The sequence below is a fragment of the Miscanthus floridulus genome, chromosome 10 (assembly GCF_019320115.1).
Source record: "Miscanthus floridulus cultivar M001 chromosome 10, ASM1932011v1, whole genome shotgun sequence".
Taxonomy (NCBI): domain Eukaryota; kingdom Viridiplantae; phylum Streptophyta; class Magnoliopsida; order Poales; family Poaceae; genus Miscanthus; species Miscanthus floridulus.
Window position 1 is genome coordinate 124,025,629 of NC_089589.1, and position 14,461 is coordinate 124,040,089.

Here is a 14,461-nt window from a genome sequence, read left to right on the forward strand (position 1 = left end):
AGTTTTTCTGCGGTTGGATGTACATAATAAATGCTATAATTAATGTGGTACTGGAACAATATTCACCGATCAATGTGCAACTAATGCCCTCCCCTCTAAGACGACCCTGATTGGGCCTTGTGCAGGAAGGGTTAGAATAAGGCGAGGACCGAGCTGGGATGCATGCTCCAACACCGACCATATATAGAGCCATAGAGATATCGAGAGGGAACAGAGAACAAGAGAAAAAGAGGGAGTAAACGGAGGTGATAAGACAAATAAATAAAAGGAAAAACTAGGAATGCGAGCGGTGCAGAATCAAATCCATCTACATCCGTAAGAAAACGGAAGTAAGCTATATGAACAGCGAGTCCTATGAGAATGTGGAGTGTTTACTTGAGAAATAATACTCCTTCCATCGGGAAACGAGAAGCATATATTTAACTAGGGTAAAAGTCGTACAAAGTAGATTTTGACCTTTATTTTTTTATAATATGTAGGTAATTGTTCAAACATCAATCGGCACTTTCATACAAAATCTATTGATGTAAGATTTATGATCTAAACCTTTTTTTCAAGGGATCAGCAGGGGGGAGGCCTCTTAAAATTTTGATTATGTATATATCTGTACAAGTTACAAGGCTTCCAAAAATAAAAAGAAAAGGAGATTACATTTAAGGGATATTTTCTCTCCACAAAGTTGAAGCGGTTTTTACATTTTACTTGGCTTTGATACAAACCAAACCAAGCACTTTCTTGAAGTCTTCTTTGTACATATTTAAAGAGAAATTTGCATTGTCGAAAGTGACTCTGTTTATGGTTGTCCAAATAATCCAGCAGGCTGTTATTATAATTTCTCTGAAAATGTGAGTGCCAAAAACATTTCGGGCTTCAATGACCATGTCTAAAGGTGGTTGTTGTTGCAGGTCCAACAGATACAGATAGACTGCCAACAGTTTGTGCTGAATGGACACTCAAGAAAGAGATGCATGCTTGTCTCTTCGCAGTTACTGTTGCATAGGGCACAATTGCCTAATTGTTGTTCAAATCAGTAAGGTTTGACTTTTTCTCAGGTCAAATATAATTCGTCATTTTTAGATGGAGGAGGTAAGGTTTACCACCGGAGTCATTGGACCGCATGATACAATCATTGATAATGTTCTAAACCTCTCATAACGTATGGGTTAGCGCACTACACATTTAGAAACAATACGAAGTTCGATTCTCAGATAATTTGAAATGCATGACATGACTGCTAAATAAATCTCCAAATTGCAAGTCATCCAAGAAATATAACAAGCTGAATATCTCATTGTAACTCACATCTATATTTAATAATATATATATTAGCTAGAAGCTCATGCACTTATGGTCCGGCCGCCGTCGATGCGAATGACTTGGCCAGTGACATAGGAAGATGCTGGCATACTCAGAAAAGACACCACCGACGCCACCTCCTCTACCTCCCCGCACCTCTGCATCGGAACCCGTGAAATCTCCGGTTCCAGAAATTCTGGTTCTACCTGTCAACTCAAAAGAAAAAAAGAATAAGTAGATAAACTTCATTGTCTATGTACGTACTCTCATTATATATGCATCCATTTAATTTACATGTCAACTAATTTCATGTAGGCAATTATATACACTAATTATGTCTCCATAGGTGAGCATAAGTACCACTTTCGTCATGTCGGTCATGATGAGTCCAGGTGCCACGCAGTTCACACGAATCTTATCGCTGGCCCACTCGGCGGCGAGGCTCCTTGTTAGTTGGTTCATTCCGGCTGGCATGCGCCCAAATAAAACAAATTTACTATCAAGGACATAACATATGGTAAGATAAATGACGTAAATACCCTCTCTAATTACCATATTTAGGTTGGTGATAGACATTAATGAGGTATACATGGGTCTTTTGGGTGCTTGATATAATTTGGTACAAACTTTGAACTCTGTATTCCTTATACTCAGGACGAAGGGAGTATCTCAAACAAGTAAATTTAAACTTACGGGGTGTGTGTGTGTGATTTAAATACTTTCGAATTTTCTAGTTTTTGTGTTGTGCCGTATGCCAAGCAGTTTAACAAGGAAAATGGAATGTCAACAATTCAAAATTCGAACAGAACAATTCCCACTTGTACTTGTCTTGGCAAGTAGTTGGACAATTTTTTTCCATCATCTAGACAAACAACCTTAATTAATTTATTTCTTCTCATACAACACTCTGTCAACCCTTATAAAAACAATAAAAAAGAATAATTATTTACTTTAAAACATTGGACGTTATGCTTAGAATTGTATTCTGAAATCAGAATATCTGAAAAGTCTTGTGAATTTGGAAAATAATAAAGGCCTATACCTTTGGCGGTGCCATAGAGGGTGATGTTGTTGTAGGCCAGCAAACTTCCAATGGAGGAGACATTGACGACGCTTCCGCCGCCAGCGAGGGAAGCATTAAGGAGGAGAGGATGCGCGAGCTGGCAGAGGTGGAAGCACGACTCCAGGTTGGTCGCCATGCAACGTGAGAAGTCCTCCGCCGTGCACTGCGCCACCGGTTTCAGGAACAACTGCGCCGCATTGTTCACCTGTGTACGTGCAAGCATGTATATATCAATACTACAAAAATGATTTTGATAGACAAGATGTTTGATTAACAGAGGTAGACAACAGGTAAGCTAGTCTCTAAGAATAACCAATAATTTTCAGAGGCGGTCGACTCATTTTTGAAGCTAACGCAAGTCAAAAATCCATTAACAGAGGCACTTCTTAAGAGGTTTGTCTCACTAAATGAGCCTGAGGCTCACGAGGCCTAAAACTGAACATGCATATATAAGCACGCACTTAGCTCTCTCTCGCCGTTTCTCTCCCGACTCAACACGGTGGCAACACTACCGGACTCAGTGAATTTGCCGAGTGCCAGGGGCACTCGGCAAAGCCCAATTTGCACTCGGCAAAGGCTTTGCCGAGTGCTGCACTCGGCAAAGAGCACTCGGCAAAAAAAGAGTCGGCAAAGACGTCTTTGCCGAGTGTCTTTTGTCGGGCACTCGGCAAAGTCTTTGCCGAGTGCCGACACTCGGCAAAGTTGGAACCGAAAAAAAAGCCGAAAAAATGGAAATTTTTACCCAAAAAAAATGAAATTTTTTTTTAATTGGTGGAGGCCCCCACCGGTCAGCGCCCATCCATCTCCGGCTTTTTTCGCGTAAATTTCACGGCTACGCGGCCGACGGGATTTGAACCCAAGACCTCCCGCTGCGCACAAACCTCCTCTACCACTACACCACACTGTCACTTGTGTCTAGATTCCGTTTTAGTTCCCAATATATTATACTAAACCGAGTGTAAATTGCTTATTTGAGACCCTAAATGAATTCAAATCAAAAAGTGGTCAACTACAAAGTTTCATAACTTTTTGAGATCTACAATTTTCATTTAGTAAGTTTTTCCATCCGAGGTCGTTTGAAAAATTTGAATTTTAAATTTGAGAGATTCAAACGTAGTTTTGCATGATAAGATGATTTCAAATCAAAAAGTTGTCAACTACATAGTTTCATAACTTTTGGAGATCTACAATTTTCATTTAGGAAGTTTTTTCATCCGAGGTCGTTTGAAAAATTCAAATTTTAAAATTTTCAAATTCAAACGTCGTTTTTGCATGAAAAATGATTTCAAATCAAAATGTTGCCAACTACAAAATTTCATAACTTCTCAAGATCTACAAAGTTTATTTTGGTCATTTGTTCATCCGACATAGTGGTAGTAACATTGTTCACAAATCATATATATCTCTCTTCTATTTTCATGAAATTAATATGAGAGATGTATATTTTATGAACAACGTTATTGTCGCTTTGTCAAATGAAGAAATGACCAAAATAAACTTTGTAGATCTTGAGAAGTTATACAACTTTGTAGTTGAAAAGTTTTTCATTTGAATTCATTTAGGGCCTCAAAAATTGATTCGAAAAACTGATTTGCCGAGGACCAAAAAAATGCACACGGCAAAATACCTCTTTGCCGAGTGCCAAAATATAGGCACTCGGCAAAATACGGCTTTGCCGAGTGCTAGAAAAAAGGCACTCGGCATACTGAGAGTAAATTGCTTGTTTGAGGCCCTAAATGAATTCAAATCAAAAAGTGGTCAACTACAAAGTTTCATAACTTTTTGAGATCTACAATTTTCATTTAGTAAGTTTTTCCATCCGAGGTCGTTTGAAAAATTTGAATTTTAAATTTGAGAGATTCAAACATAGTTTTGCATGATAAGATGATTTCAAATCAAAAAGTTGTCAACTACATAGTTTCATAACTTTTGGAGATCTACAATTTTCATTTAGGAAGTTTTTTCATCCGAGGTCGTTTGAAAAATTCAAATTTTAAAATTTTCAAATTCAAACGTCGTTTTTGCATGACCAGATGATTTCAAATCAAAATGTTGCCAACTACAAAATTTCATAACTTATCAAGATCTATAAAGTTTATTTTGGTCATTTGTTCATCCGACGTAGTGGTAGTAACATTGTTCACAAATCTTATATATGTATCTTCTACTTTCATGAAATTAATATGAGAGATATGAGATATGTAGGTTTTATGAACAACGTTATTATCGCTTTGTCAAATGAAGAAATGACCAAAATAAACTTTGTAGATCTTGAGAAGTTATACAACTTTGTAGTTGAAAAGTTTTTCATTTGAATTCATTTAGGGCCTCAAAAATTGCTTCGAAAAAATGATTTGCCGAGGGCAAAAAAAATGCACACGGCAAAAAGCTTCTTTGCCGAGTGCCAGAAAAAAACACTCGGCAAAGACGTATTTTGCCTTGTGTTTTTGTTTGCCGAGTGTATTTTATTTGGCACTCGGCAAACACGGTATTTGCCGAGTGCCCGATAAAATACACTCGGCAAAGCCTCGGCACTCGGCAAATCGCCGGTTTCCGGTAGTGCAACCCTCTCTCACTCCCAAGCTGCCGAGGGCGCACACGGCGGTAGTTGGCGTAACCCACCCAACACTCTCTTCTCTCACCCTCTCTCTTGGGGGGAGAACCGAGCCACGGGCACAGAGCATAGTGGAGAAACCTGTGTTGGCGGCTCTGGTTCGGCTTTTCTGTCCTCAAGCTTGACGCCATCGATGGCTCCAGTGAGATATGTGGCAGTGTGGCACTGGTCGGCATACGGACTGCAGTTGGGCTCGGTAGTAGGCCTTTAAAAACGCTCAACACCCATCTCTAAAAACCCATTTTTTTGCGCTAGTTTTTTTCCACTCTTCCTACATCTCAGTCGACTGAGATGTGCTGGTTGTTCAGCGGACGGCGCTCGCGCCCCTTCCCCACGGGCATGCGCACGCATCTCCTTCTCTCCCCACGCGGCGGCGGCGGTGCCGGCGAGGTAGGCCCTCCTCCTCCTGGATCTGCGAGTTAGGGTTCCGACGAGCTTCTCCTCTCTCTCCCTCCAACTCCAGCGAGCTTATCTTCTCTCTCTCCCAACTTTGGTGACCTTAGTAAAATGAGGGGCCCTAGGGAGATAGACAGGGACAGCCGTGGGGATGGCGCCCGGACAGTTTGGGGCCCTGACGACAGTGGAGGCGGCCAGCTAGGTAGGGGCTGGGGAGTCCTGGCCGTTCGCCGGAGTTGGAGAAGAAAGCGGTGGCGGGAGCAAGGGAGGAGAAGAGGGAGTCTACCACAGGTGTGGTAGGGTCTCGCCGGAGCTCCGCGGCCGCGGCCACAGCAGCGGAGCTTCGATAAGACCCTACCGCGGCGGGGCGGTGGGCGGCTGCGGAGGTGACTTCTATGGTGGCGGGGTGAGAGCTACCGGAGCCTAGAGGAAGAAGATGAATAGGGGCTAATCTTGACCGTCTGTTTCCGATACAAGGGCTGAGATGCGTCGCCTTAAAAAAATCCAAATCTCAGGTGCCTGGAATATAATATAGCAACATCCTTTTTTTTAGGGAACTGAAGGAGCTAAATCCCCTATAGGAAAGGATGCTTTAAAAAGAACAGGAATGAGAGGAGGTGCATCATGCATGGACGCTCAGTATGACTTAATGACGTGTGATCTGCCGTCGTCGAATGGACATGGATAGGATGTACGGGAGTGGACAGTTGGTTTCACCTTACCAGAATGTCGAGCTTGCCGTCGAAGGTGGCCTTGACAGTCTCCATGAGCCTCTCCCGGTCGGCGCGCACGGCGAGGTCGCAGGCGGTGACCGTGACGTCCAGCCCCATCTCGGACCACCGCCGGCGGCATGCCTCCAGGTCAGCCGCGCTGCGCGAGCACGTGTGCACGCGCACACCGAACGCAGCCAGCTCCTCCACGATGGTGTGCCCGATCCCCTTGCTGCCGCCGGTGACCAGCGCCGTCGCGCCCGCCAGGCTCCACCGCTCGCCCCTGTCAATCACACTGCCATCCGCCATAGCCCTCTCCCTCCGTACTACGTCTCCGTGCGCGTGTCTCACCTACCAGTGTACGCAAGTATGCTAGCTGGCTGCTTCTTCAGTAATTCGGTGTTTTATGAGCACACAGACACCACACGAAAAATCTCGTAGCGAGCTTGTCGCCTACGAGCCTCTGATACAGATACAGTGTCCATTTGTCCGTCTCATCCGATCCGACGCCAGTCGCTACACGTCGTGGAAATTGGGCACGCCAGGACAGTGTACTTTTCGCACTGTTGATTCCAGCCGTTCATTTGATCGAAAATTTCTGGACACACACAAAGCGGAACAACCGCGTGCGTCTCTTCCTTGCAATGAAAAGCTACTAGTAGTGCTGTCGGTAGTCGTAAATACTTTGCAAATATCCAGGAAGACTTTAAAACTTTAATTTGACCGAGAAACAGTGAAAGCTTAAATAAAGATATCCGCACTTTTCATCTTATGTTATTATTACTAACTAGAGACCCTAACAGATGTATCACGGATAATTCTTATTAGACGTGCTAAGAAAAATTAATAAATCCTAGAAAATTTTTCAATGGTTAATTAAAAACCTCTGGCATTTAAGTTGTTTGACTCTAATCATCATCACCGGCAAAAGCCATTGGATTTATTGTTGTTTATATAAAAAAACTACCCAACTCGGTCATTATAAAAAATACATAAAGTAACCACTAATTTGTATCTAAATTACCCACATCTGTCATTACGAAAGATAATTCAAAATAACCACAAACAGAAATGAAACAAAAGCTTATTGATGGGCTGGAGCGCTAGAGCAAGGAGCATGATGGTGACCAAGGTTTTAAATCTCCAACTATAGCCGGGGATAGCTGTTGGAGAAAAAGCAACAGCTAGGAGAAGCAACTTTTAGTGCTAAGCAATCATATGCACTAATAGTGGCATTTAGCCAGACATTGCTGCTAAATGGAGCTTCATTTAGATACCATAGCCGCCGCATGCCCCAACCAGGTCCCTTAGGGCGTGTGGGGTCTTAGGTTTCAAGAGACCTCATAGGCATGTCAGCCAGGTACCTTTTTCCTATTCATTACTCATAGCCATGGAGAGGAGGAAATCAAGGTGCCTACGATCATGTGGCCGGCCCGGTCCTCTCGTCGATTCAAATAAAGTCATGATTGCCAGAAGTCTATAGTAGTTTCTACACTAACACTACGCCAGATTTACACATCACTGTCGGCCTCATCACTGCCGGATTTGTGAGAACCGGCAGTGATATAACTTCACTGTCTGTTATGAGCTTGAAAATGAAAAAAATGATTGGTGCTAGGCTAAAACCGGCAGTGAAGGTCAACATCACTGCCGGTTTTTGGCTTGAACCGGCAGTGTTTTGGCGGGCACTCATCACTGCCGGTTTAAGCCAAGAGCCGACAGTGATTGCGCACTATCACTGTCGATTCTAGCCAAGAACCGACGGTGATAAGCCTACGACACAAAAAGGCTGCAGCCGTCCTCTCCTTCCTCCTCTCTTCCATCCCGAGAACAGAGGCGCGCGTTTGGACCCTTCCCTCCATTGTTGCGGCTGCTCTTCACCATGAAGCTAGTGCTTGGATTTTGAAGAATGGCTTGATCTTTTTGCTTTAAGGTTAGTAACAAACATCCACTCCTTTGATTTTGTTGCTTAATTAGCTTCGTTTTGATGGCTACATTGCTTGATTCTCGTTCTAGTTCTTTCTCCATTCTAGAGAGCACTTTTCCAATTGAACATTTGTGCAAGGCTCAAATTGTGGTGAATCCATCATCCAAAAGGTTGGTGTCTATGAACACATTTAAATTCCTAGCTAATTAATTATTCCATGGTGGTCAAGATCGTTATTGTTAGTATGTGATGCTATAATTAGTTCTTAGAAGTAGAGTAGAATAGTTGTTCTTCAATATTGTGCAATAATTATTTTTACTACGATTTTTAATTTATAGGGCCAGGGCTTTTCAATAATTAGTGTACAATAATGTTTTCCAAAAAATGGTACTTTCGAGCTACAATTGTTGTTCATGAAGCTCGATTTCTTATTAATTCTTTGTAATTACTGTCTCAGTATTTTTTTGTGCAGAGATGGATCGAGAGTGGATGCATCTGTCCCGAATGGACAAGCGGTACATGCATGGCGTCAGCCAGTTTATAACCGATGCCAAAGCCCATGCTAGGAATGGGAACCCTGTCTTTTACCCATGCAAAGATTGCAAGAATCATAGAAACTTTCATCAAATTGAGTCTATACGATCGCACTTGATTACCAGGGGGTTCATGCCAAACTATACGATATGGACTATGCATGGCGAGGTTGGTGTGAATGTTCTACAGGGAAACGATGATGATGTGGACATGCCTGACGTAGCCATCCACGATGATGACGAGGAACCCGGTGTCAACACAGAACCTATGGCCACAGTTAATAATATGTTTAGGAACACGCTAGCTGATGACACCGAGGATAACAATGGCATTTCTCAGCTGCTACGTAATGTAGAGAGCGGATGTCTTAGTGAAAGACAGCTGAGAAAGCTACAGAAAATGAGACAAGATGGCAAAACACCATTGTATAGGAATTGTCCAATGAGCAAACTGGAAGCCGACATCATGCTGTTAGAGTTCAAATCGACAAACAGATTGAGCGATAAAGGCTTCGATCAGTTGTTAGGTATAATAAGGAAAATGCTCCTAGAAAAAATGAGTTGCCAGAAAAGACATACTTGGCCAAGCAAATGATCTGCCCCATCGGCCTTGAGTTTGAAAAAATCCACGCGTGTTTCAATGATTGCATATTGTACCATGGAGAAAAATACAAAGACTTGGACAAGTGCCCCAAGTGTGAAGCTCCATGGTACAAGGAAGGGCCGTCAGATGAGGGTACCAAGACCAGAGGAGGTCCTGTAAAGGTCGTTTGGTATTTCCCTATAGCTCCCCAGGTGCATAGGCTATTTGCATGTGCAAAGTCAGCCAAGCTGTTGCGCTGGCATGGCGAAGAGCGTAAGAAAGATACAATGATGAGGCACTCCGCCGATGGGAATGACTGGAGGATTGTCAATACTATGTTCTATAAGGACATCGGTGGAGAGGTAAGGTACCTTTGGTTTGCTTTGAGCACAGATGGGATGAATCCTTTTGACTAGGTTAGAAGCAATCATAGCACCTGGCCAGTGACGCTCTGTATATACAACCTTCCACCTTGGGTCTGTATAAAGCGGTCGTACATACAGATGCCACTACTGATCCAAGGGCCAAGACAACTTGGAATGACATCGACGTGTTTCTGGAACCAGTGATTGATGAACTAGTGGAGATGTTTGAAAAGGGTGTGCCGGATGTTTGGGACGAGTACAAAAAGGAACATGTCACGATCAAGGGAGTACTTATCGCTACAATCATCGACCTGCCAGGTCGAGGTTCGTTATCCAGAGAGAAGACAAAATGCTATACTGGATGTGTCGAGCGCTTGGACGACACTGATGCGATAAATCTGCTAAATAACTCGAAGATAGTTTATATGGGACACCGCAGGTTCCCACCTAAGGATCACCCTTACCGCAAGAACAGAAAAGATTTCAACGGTACTATTGAGAAACGCTTAGGTCCAAAATATCGAGACGGGCCTACGATACTTCGAGAAGTCAACAAACTGGAGGTTGTCCTTGGGAAGGGGGACAATGCAGTAGCAGCGCCTGATGGGAGCGTTTGGAAGAAAAAATTGGTTTTCTAGAAACTACCTTACTGGCCATTTCTGAGTGTACGCCACTGTCTTGATCCCATGCACATCACTAAAAACGTGTGCGCTAACACTCTTAACACCTTGATGGACACCGGGGGGACATCGAAGGATTCACTAGCCACACGCTTGGACATGCAACACTTGGGAATCAGGAAGGAGCTGCATCCCGTGGAGCTAGAGAATGGCCAGTTCAAACTTCCAGTTGTGTCATGGACATTGAAGAAGGAAGAAAAGCGTGCGCTTATTTCTTTCTTCAATGAACTCAAAGTTCCGATGGGCTACTGTGCGAACCCGAAGAGGCTAGTAAACATGGGAGAACTCAAGTTCAACTATGGCCCTATGAAGGCCCATGACTATCATGTCATTATGACTCAGCTGCTCCCCATTGCCCTGCATGGTATCCTCCCCCCAAAGGTCCGCGCCCCAATCATAAAGCTTTGCTCATTCTTCAACGCAATCTCAAAAAAGATCATTGATGTGTCCACGCTAGAGCAGCTACAGCGGGACATAGCTGAAACTCTCGTTAGGCTTGAGACGCATTTCCCGCTGACTTACTTTGATATCTCATTGCATCTGCTCATTCATCTTGTTAACCAAATTAGAGTCCTTGGCCCAATGTACCTGCAACAGATGTTCCCTTTTGAAAGATTGATGAAAGTTTTCAGGAAGTATGTTAGGAACAGATTCAGGCCAGAAGGGGGCATGGTTGAAGGATGGTTAACGGAGGAGGCTATTGAGTTCTGCACATATTATCTGGACATCAAAAGGGTCGGAGTTCCAGAATCTTGTCATAAGGGAAGACTACGGGGCAAAGGAACGATCGGGGAGAAATCTGTTATAGTAGACGACCCTGTTTCTTTCAGACAGGCATAGTGCGCTGTTCTCCAGCAAGCCAAGGGTGTGATGCCATACATTGATGAGCATAGGCAATCACTGCAAACTCTGTATCCGAGCAGGTCAGCTTGGCTAGATAAAAACATAAGGAGGAATTTGTCAGCTGGTTGCGACGTCGCTTGCTTGGAATAAAGTTGGGTAATCAAATGGATGCCTTAGCCAAGGGACCTTTGAGTACATATCTTAAGTACCAAGGGTATGAGATCAATGGATTCACATTTTACATAAAAAAGCAAGATGGAAAGAGCACATACCAAAATTGTGGTGTTCATTTTGATGCTCACGACAAAAATGGCAACGTGCAGGCGACATACTATGGTTTCATAGAGGAGATATGGGAGCTAGCCTACGGTCCATTGAAGGCAGCTCTTTCTCGCTGCCAGTGGATCCGGCTCGAGTAAATCAACACTGACAGCGAAGGGTTCACTACCGTTGATCTCACTAAGACCGCATACAGAGACGACCCCTTCGTCCTTGCAAGAGATGTTATGCAAGTCTTCTATGCAGGGGACAACAAGACAAAAGGAAGGCTAAAAGTAGTCCTAGAAGGGAAAAGGAAGATTGTCGGTGTCGATGGAGTGACGGACAAAGAAGACTACAGGGGCTATCAGGAAATGACTCCATTCGGGGCGAACGTACCCCTACCTATCCTTCAAGAGGGTGACGAACCTGTTTACGTACGAATTGATCACAATGAGGCCCTCATTGTTGATGCACCTAAAGATAGTTAGATTATTGTTAACTATGTAATCATTATGCAGACGTTGTATCAGTAATTCGCACTGAACATTTAATTTATATTTTGTGCGCATCTCTATAATTTAATTATTGACTATGTAATCAAATATTAAGATGATGTTCACAAACACTATTATTTGATAATTATAGACCATTAATTAATTATCATAGAATTAAATAATCAACACAAATTTTTGTGTTATTTTAGAATATAAACTAACTACATTATTTCTATTAATAAATAAATAGAGGAAAGCAAACTAAGCAAACTCCCTATCCTAGCTCAGCGGTTAAGGCCGCGCACTCTGTACTCTGAGACCCACGCTTGAATCCTAGGCGGGCCAAACTTTTTTGATTTTGCATTTATTATTTAGTAGCGCATTACGACAGGATAAAAAAAAAGAACAACTAATTCTAACGTAATCCCTATTCTAGTGTAGTGGTTAAGGCTCCAAACTAAGAAACCCAACACCTAGGATAGAATCCTAGGCTCGGAATTTTTTTTATATTTTTTATAAAAAGGCTATGAGACTGTGATTTTTTTTATATTTTTTTACTAAAAGACTGCAATGGCGGCAGGGCCCTTCACTACTGGTTTTGGTTTTAAAACCGGCAGTGATAGCGCTGCGATGGCAGGCTCCAAACCTTTTTTTATTGAAAGGCTACGATGGCGGCAGGCACTTCACTACCGGTTTTGGTTTTAAAACCGGCAATGATAGCTTCTATCACAGTCGGTTGCTCAAACCAACACAGAAGGCCCAATTCACTGTCGGTTTTTAAACTAAAACCGACAGTGATGTGTAGATGCTCCTCACATGCCAACAGTACTCCCATGACCACAACAGTTGGAACACTGCTTCCACCTACTCCGACAACTTTAGTTCAGAAATAAAAATGTACCACGACTGCTGGCCCCTATAAAATGGCCCTCGGCCAGGAGCTAGCCTCTCCATGCCTTATCAGCCATGATACAATATTTTTCTCTCACAACAAACCACAGATATCGTTATGCATCGTAGTCCACCAAAATGGTTCACACATTAGGCCACCTTCACTGTTGGTTCTATTTAAAAACCGGCAGTGATGTCCATGCCCCCTATATAAAACAAAGAGTTAAATGCACCACAGGCTCCTGAACTTGTAAGCGTGTGTCACATAGGTCCCTGAACTTGGAAAATGCATTTCTGGCCCCCTAAACTTGTTAAGTGGTACACATAGGCCCCTGAACTTTGAAAATGCATTTCTGGCCCCCTAAACTTGTCGAGTGGTACACCACAGGCCCCTGAACAGTAACTTTTGCTATTTTTTCAAAAAAAATTGAGAAATCCATTTGCAACGCTCCGTACGTATACACAGTCGCAGGTCCACGCATGCATGCATCCACCATGTATGTATGTGTATATCTGGCCACATGGGTGGTACCACATATATACGTCGTGTGTACGTGTTGGCGGCCGTACAAGTTTTGGTTCTTGTGTGCCTGCATGTAAATGTAATATACGTACATTCATTCACATACGTGGCTGCATAAGTGTATATAGGCCGTCCGATCCTCTTCGTCCACACGTCTGGCCATATGGGTGGTACTACATATATACGTTAAGTGATTACTATCACACAAAGCAATGACAAATGCAAAATACGTACCCAGCAAAAAGAGGGAGCCAGTGACGATGACCGGCTCGAGCTCGCCGGATCTGTCCGCCACCCAGTGCACGCCGAGCGCGAGAACACCGGCGCTCGCCGTCGCAACGACCCGGTTGAAACACTTGTACACGCTGCCACCTGCCCATGCAAAGACCAGCTGGTCAAGACAATATCCACGCATGCATGCACGCATATGTATGGCAGCTCATCTGCGTGCACTGACTCTGCCAAGCAAAGCCGGTCGACTCACCGACAGTGTACTCGAAGACAACGATGACCGTCATGATGGCCCACATGGCAGCCCCACCAACGTCGTCGTACAGGGGCTTGGTGTAGTAGAACACGGAGACGAGCGCGAGCGCCAGGCCGACCTTGAGCCCGTGCACCGCCTTCCGGGGATCATCTGCCGCGATCCACCATACCTTCCTCGCGAACCCGGCGACCCTGCTCCACGCCTTGGCCAAGCAGGCCAGCAGCCACGCCCACACCCTCACAGCAGGGCCGCCGGCCTCGTGCTCCATGGTCACCGACGCGCCCTCCGGCACGGTCACTCGCCATTCCAGACCACTCTGCGCTTCCCTCGCGGCGGCGTCCATGCTTACCGGTACACGAGTGCATGCACATTCACTTTTGGTGTCACCGTCGGGATGAACCGCGAGAAGGTGGCTGCAGCCGCTCATGTACTACTATACTGCAGCCGCTCATGTACTGCAGCCGAAGCCGACGTGCATGCATGCATGCGTAGACCTGCGACTATGTATACGTACGGAGCGTTGCAAATGAATTTCTAAAAAAGTTTTAAAAAAATAGCAAAGTTACTGTTTAGGGGCCTGTGGTGTACCACTCGACAAGTTTAGGGGGCCAGAAATGCATTTTCAAAGTTCAGGGGTCTATGTGTACCACTTAACAAGTTTAGAGGGCCAGAAATGCATTTTCCAAGTTCAGGGACCTATGTGACACACGCTTACAAGTTCAGGGGCCTGTGGTGCATTTAACTCTAAAACAAACTGTCGGCCACATACATCGATCCCACCCACCCACGAACTCT

The 14,461-nt window shown here is 44.1% G+C and overlaps 2 protein-coding genes across 3 annotated transcripts; both read right to left on the reverse strand.

Annotated features, from left to right (window-relative positions):
- Nucleotides 1-1,209: 1,209 nt before the first annotated feature.
- On the reverse strand, nucleotides 1,210-6,574 carry LOC136487120 (noroxomaritidine/norcraugsodine reductase-like). 2 transcript variants are annotated; one of them, XM_066484250.1, is made up of 4 exons: nucleotides 6,092-6,570; nucleotides 2,339-2,564; nucleotides 1,657-1,763; nucleotides 1,210-1,502 (listed from the first exon to the last, which is right to left on the reverse strand). In XM_066484250.1, the coding sequence occupies exons 1-4, from the start codon at nucleotides 6,386-6,388 to the stop codon at nucleotides 1,338-1,340; spliced, it is 795 nt and encodes a 264-aa protein (XP_066340347.1). In that variant the 5' UTR covers nucleotides 6,389-6,570; the 3' UTR covers nucleotides 1,210-1,337. The 2 variants fall into 2 exon arrangements, with proteins under 2 accessions (XP_066340347.1, XP_066340348.1); XM_066484251.1 differs by lacking the exon at nucleotides 1,657-1,763 and having other exon boundaries at nucleotides 6,092-6,574.
- Nucleotides 6,575-12,833: 6,259 nt separating this feature from the next.
- On the reverse strand, nucleotides 12,834-14,009 carry LOC136489509 (aluminum-activated malate transporter 10-like). The gene is made up of 3 exons (XM_066486123.1): nucleotides 13,664-14,009; nucleotides 13,414-13,551; nucleotides 12,834-12,862 (listed from the first exon to the last, which is right to left on the reverse strand). Exons 1-3 carry the CDS (start codon nucleotides 14,007-14,009, stop codon nucleotides 12,834-12,836), a joined length of 513 nt encoding a protein of 170 aa, XP_066342220.1.
- Between the last annotated feature and the right edge of the window lie 452 nt (nucleotides 14,010-14,461).

Coding starts and splice junctions, on each gene's coding strand:
- LOC136487120 (XM_066484250.1), bottom strand. CDS start 6,388: ATGGCGGATGGCAGTGTGATTGACAGGGGCGAGCGGTGGAGCCTGGCG. Junction 1,764..2,338: donor CCTCTATGGCACCGCCAAAG/GTATAGGCCTTT, acceptor GGCGCATGCCAG/CCGGAATGAACCAACTAACA. Junction 1,503..1,656: donor TGACCGACATGACGAAAGTG/GTACTTATGCTC, acceptor TTGAGTTGACAG/GTAGAACCAGAATTTCTGGA.
- LOC136489509 (XM_066486123.1), bottom strand. CDS start 14,009: ATGGACGCCGCCGCGAGGGAAGCGCAGAGTGGTCTGGAATGGCGAGTG. Junction 13,552..13,663: donor TGTCTTCGAGTACACTGTCG/GTGAGTCGACCG, acceptor TTGCATGGGCAG/GTGGCAGCGTGTACAAGTGT. Junction 12,863..13,413: donor TGGCTCCCTCTTTTTGCTGG/GTACGTATTTTG, acceptor TGTTTTATATAG/GGGGCATGGACATCACTGCC.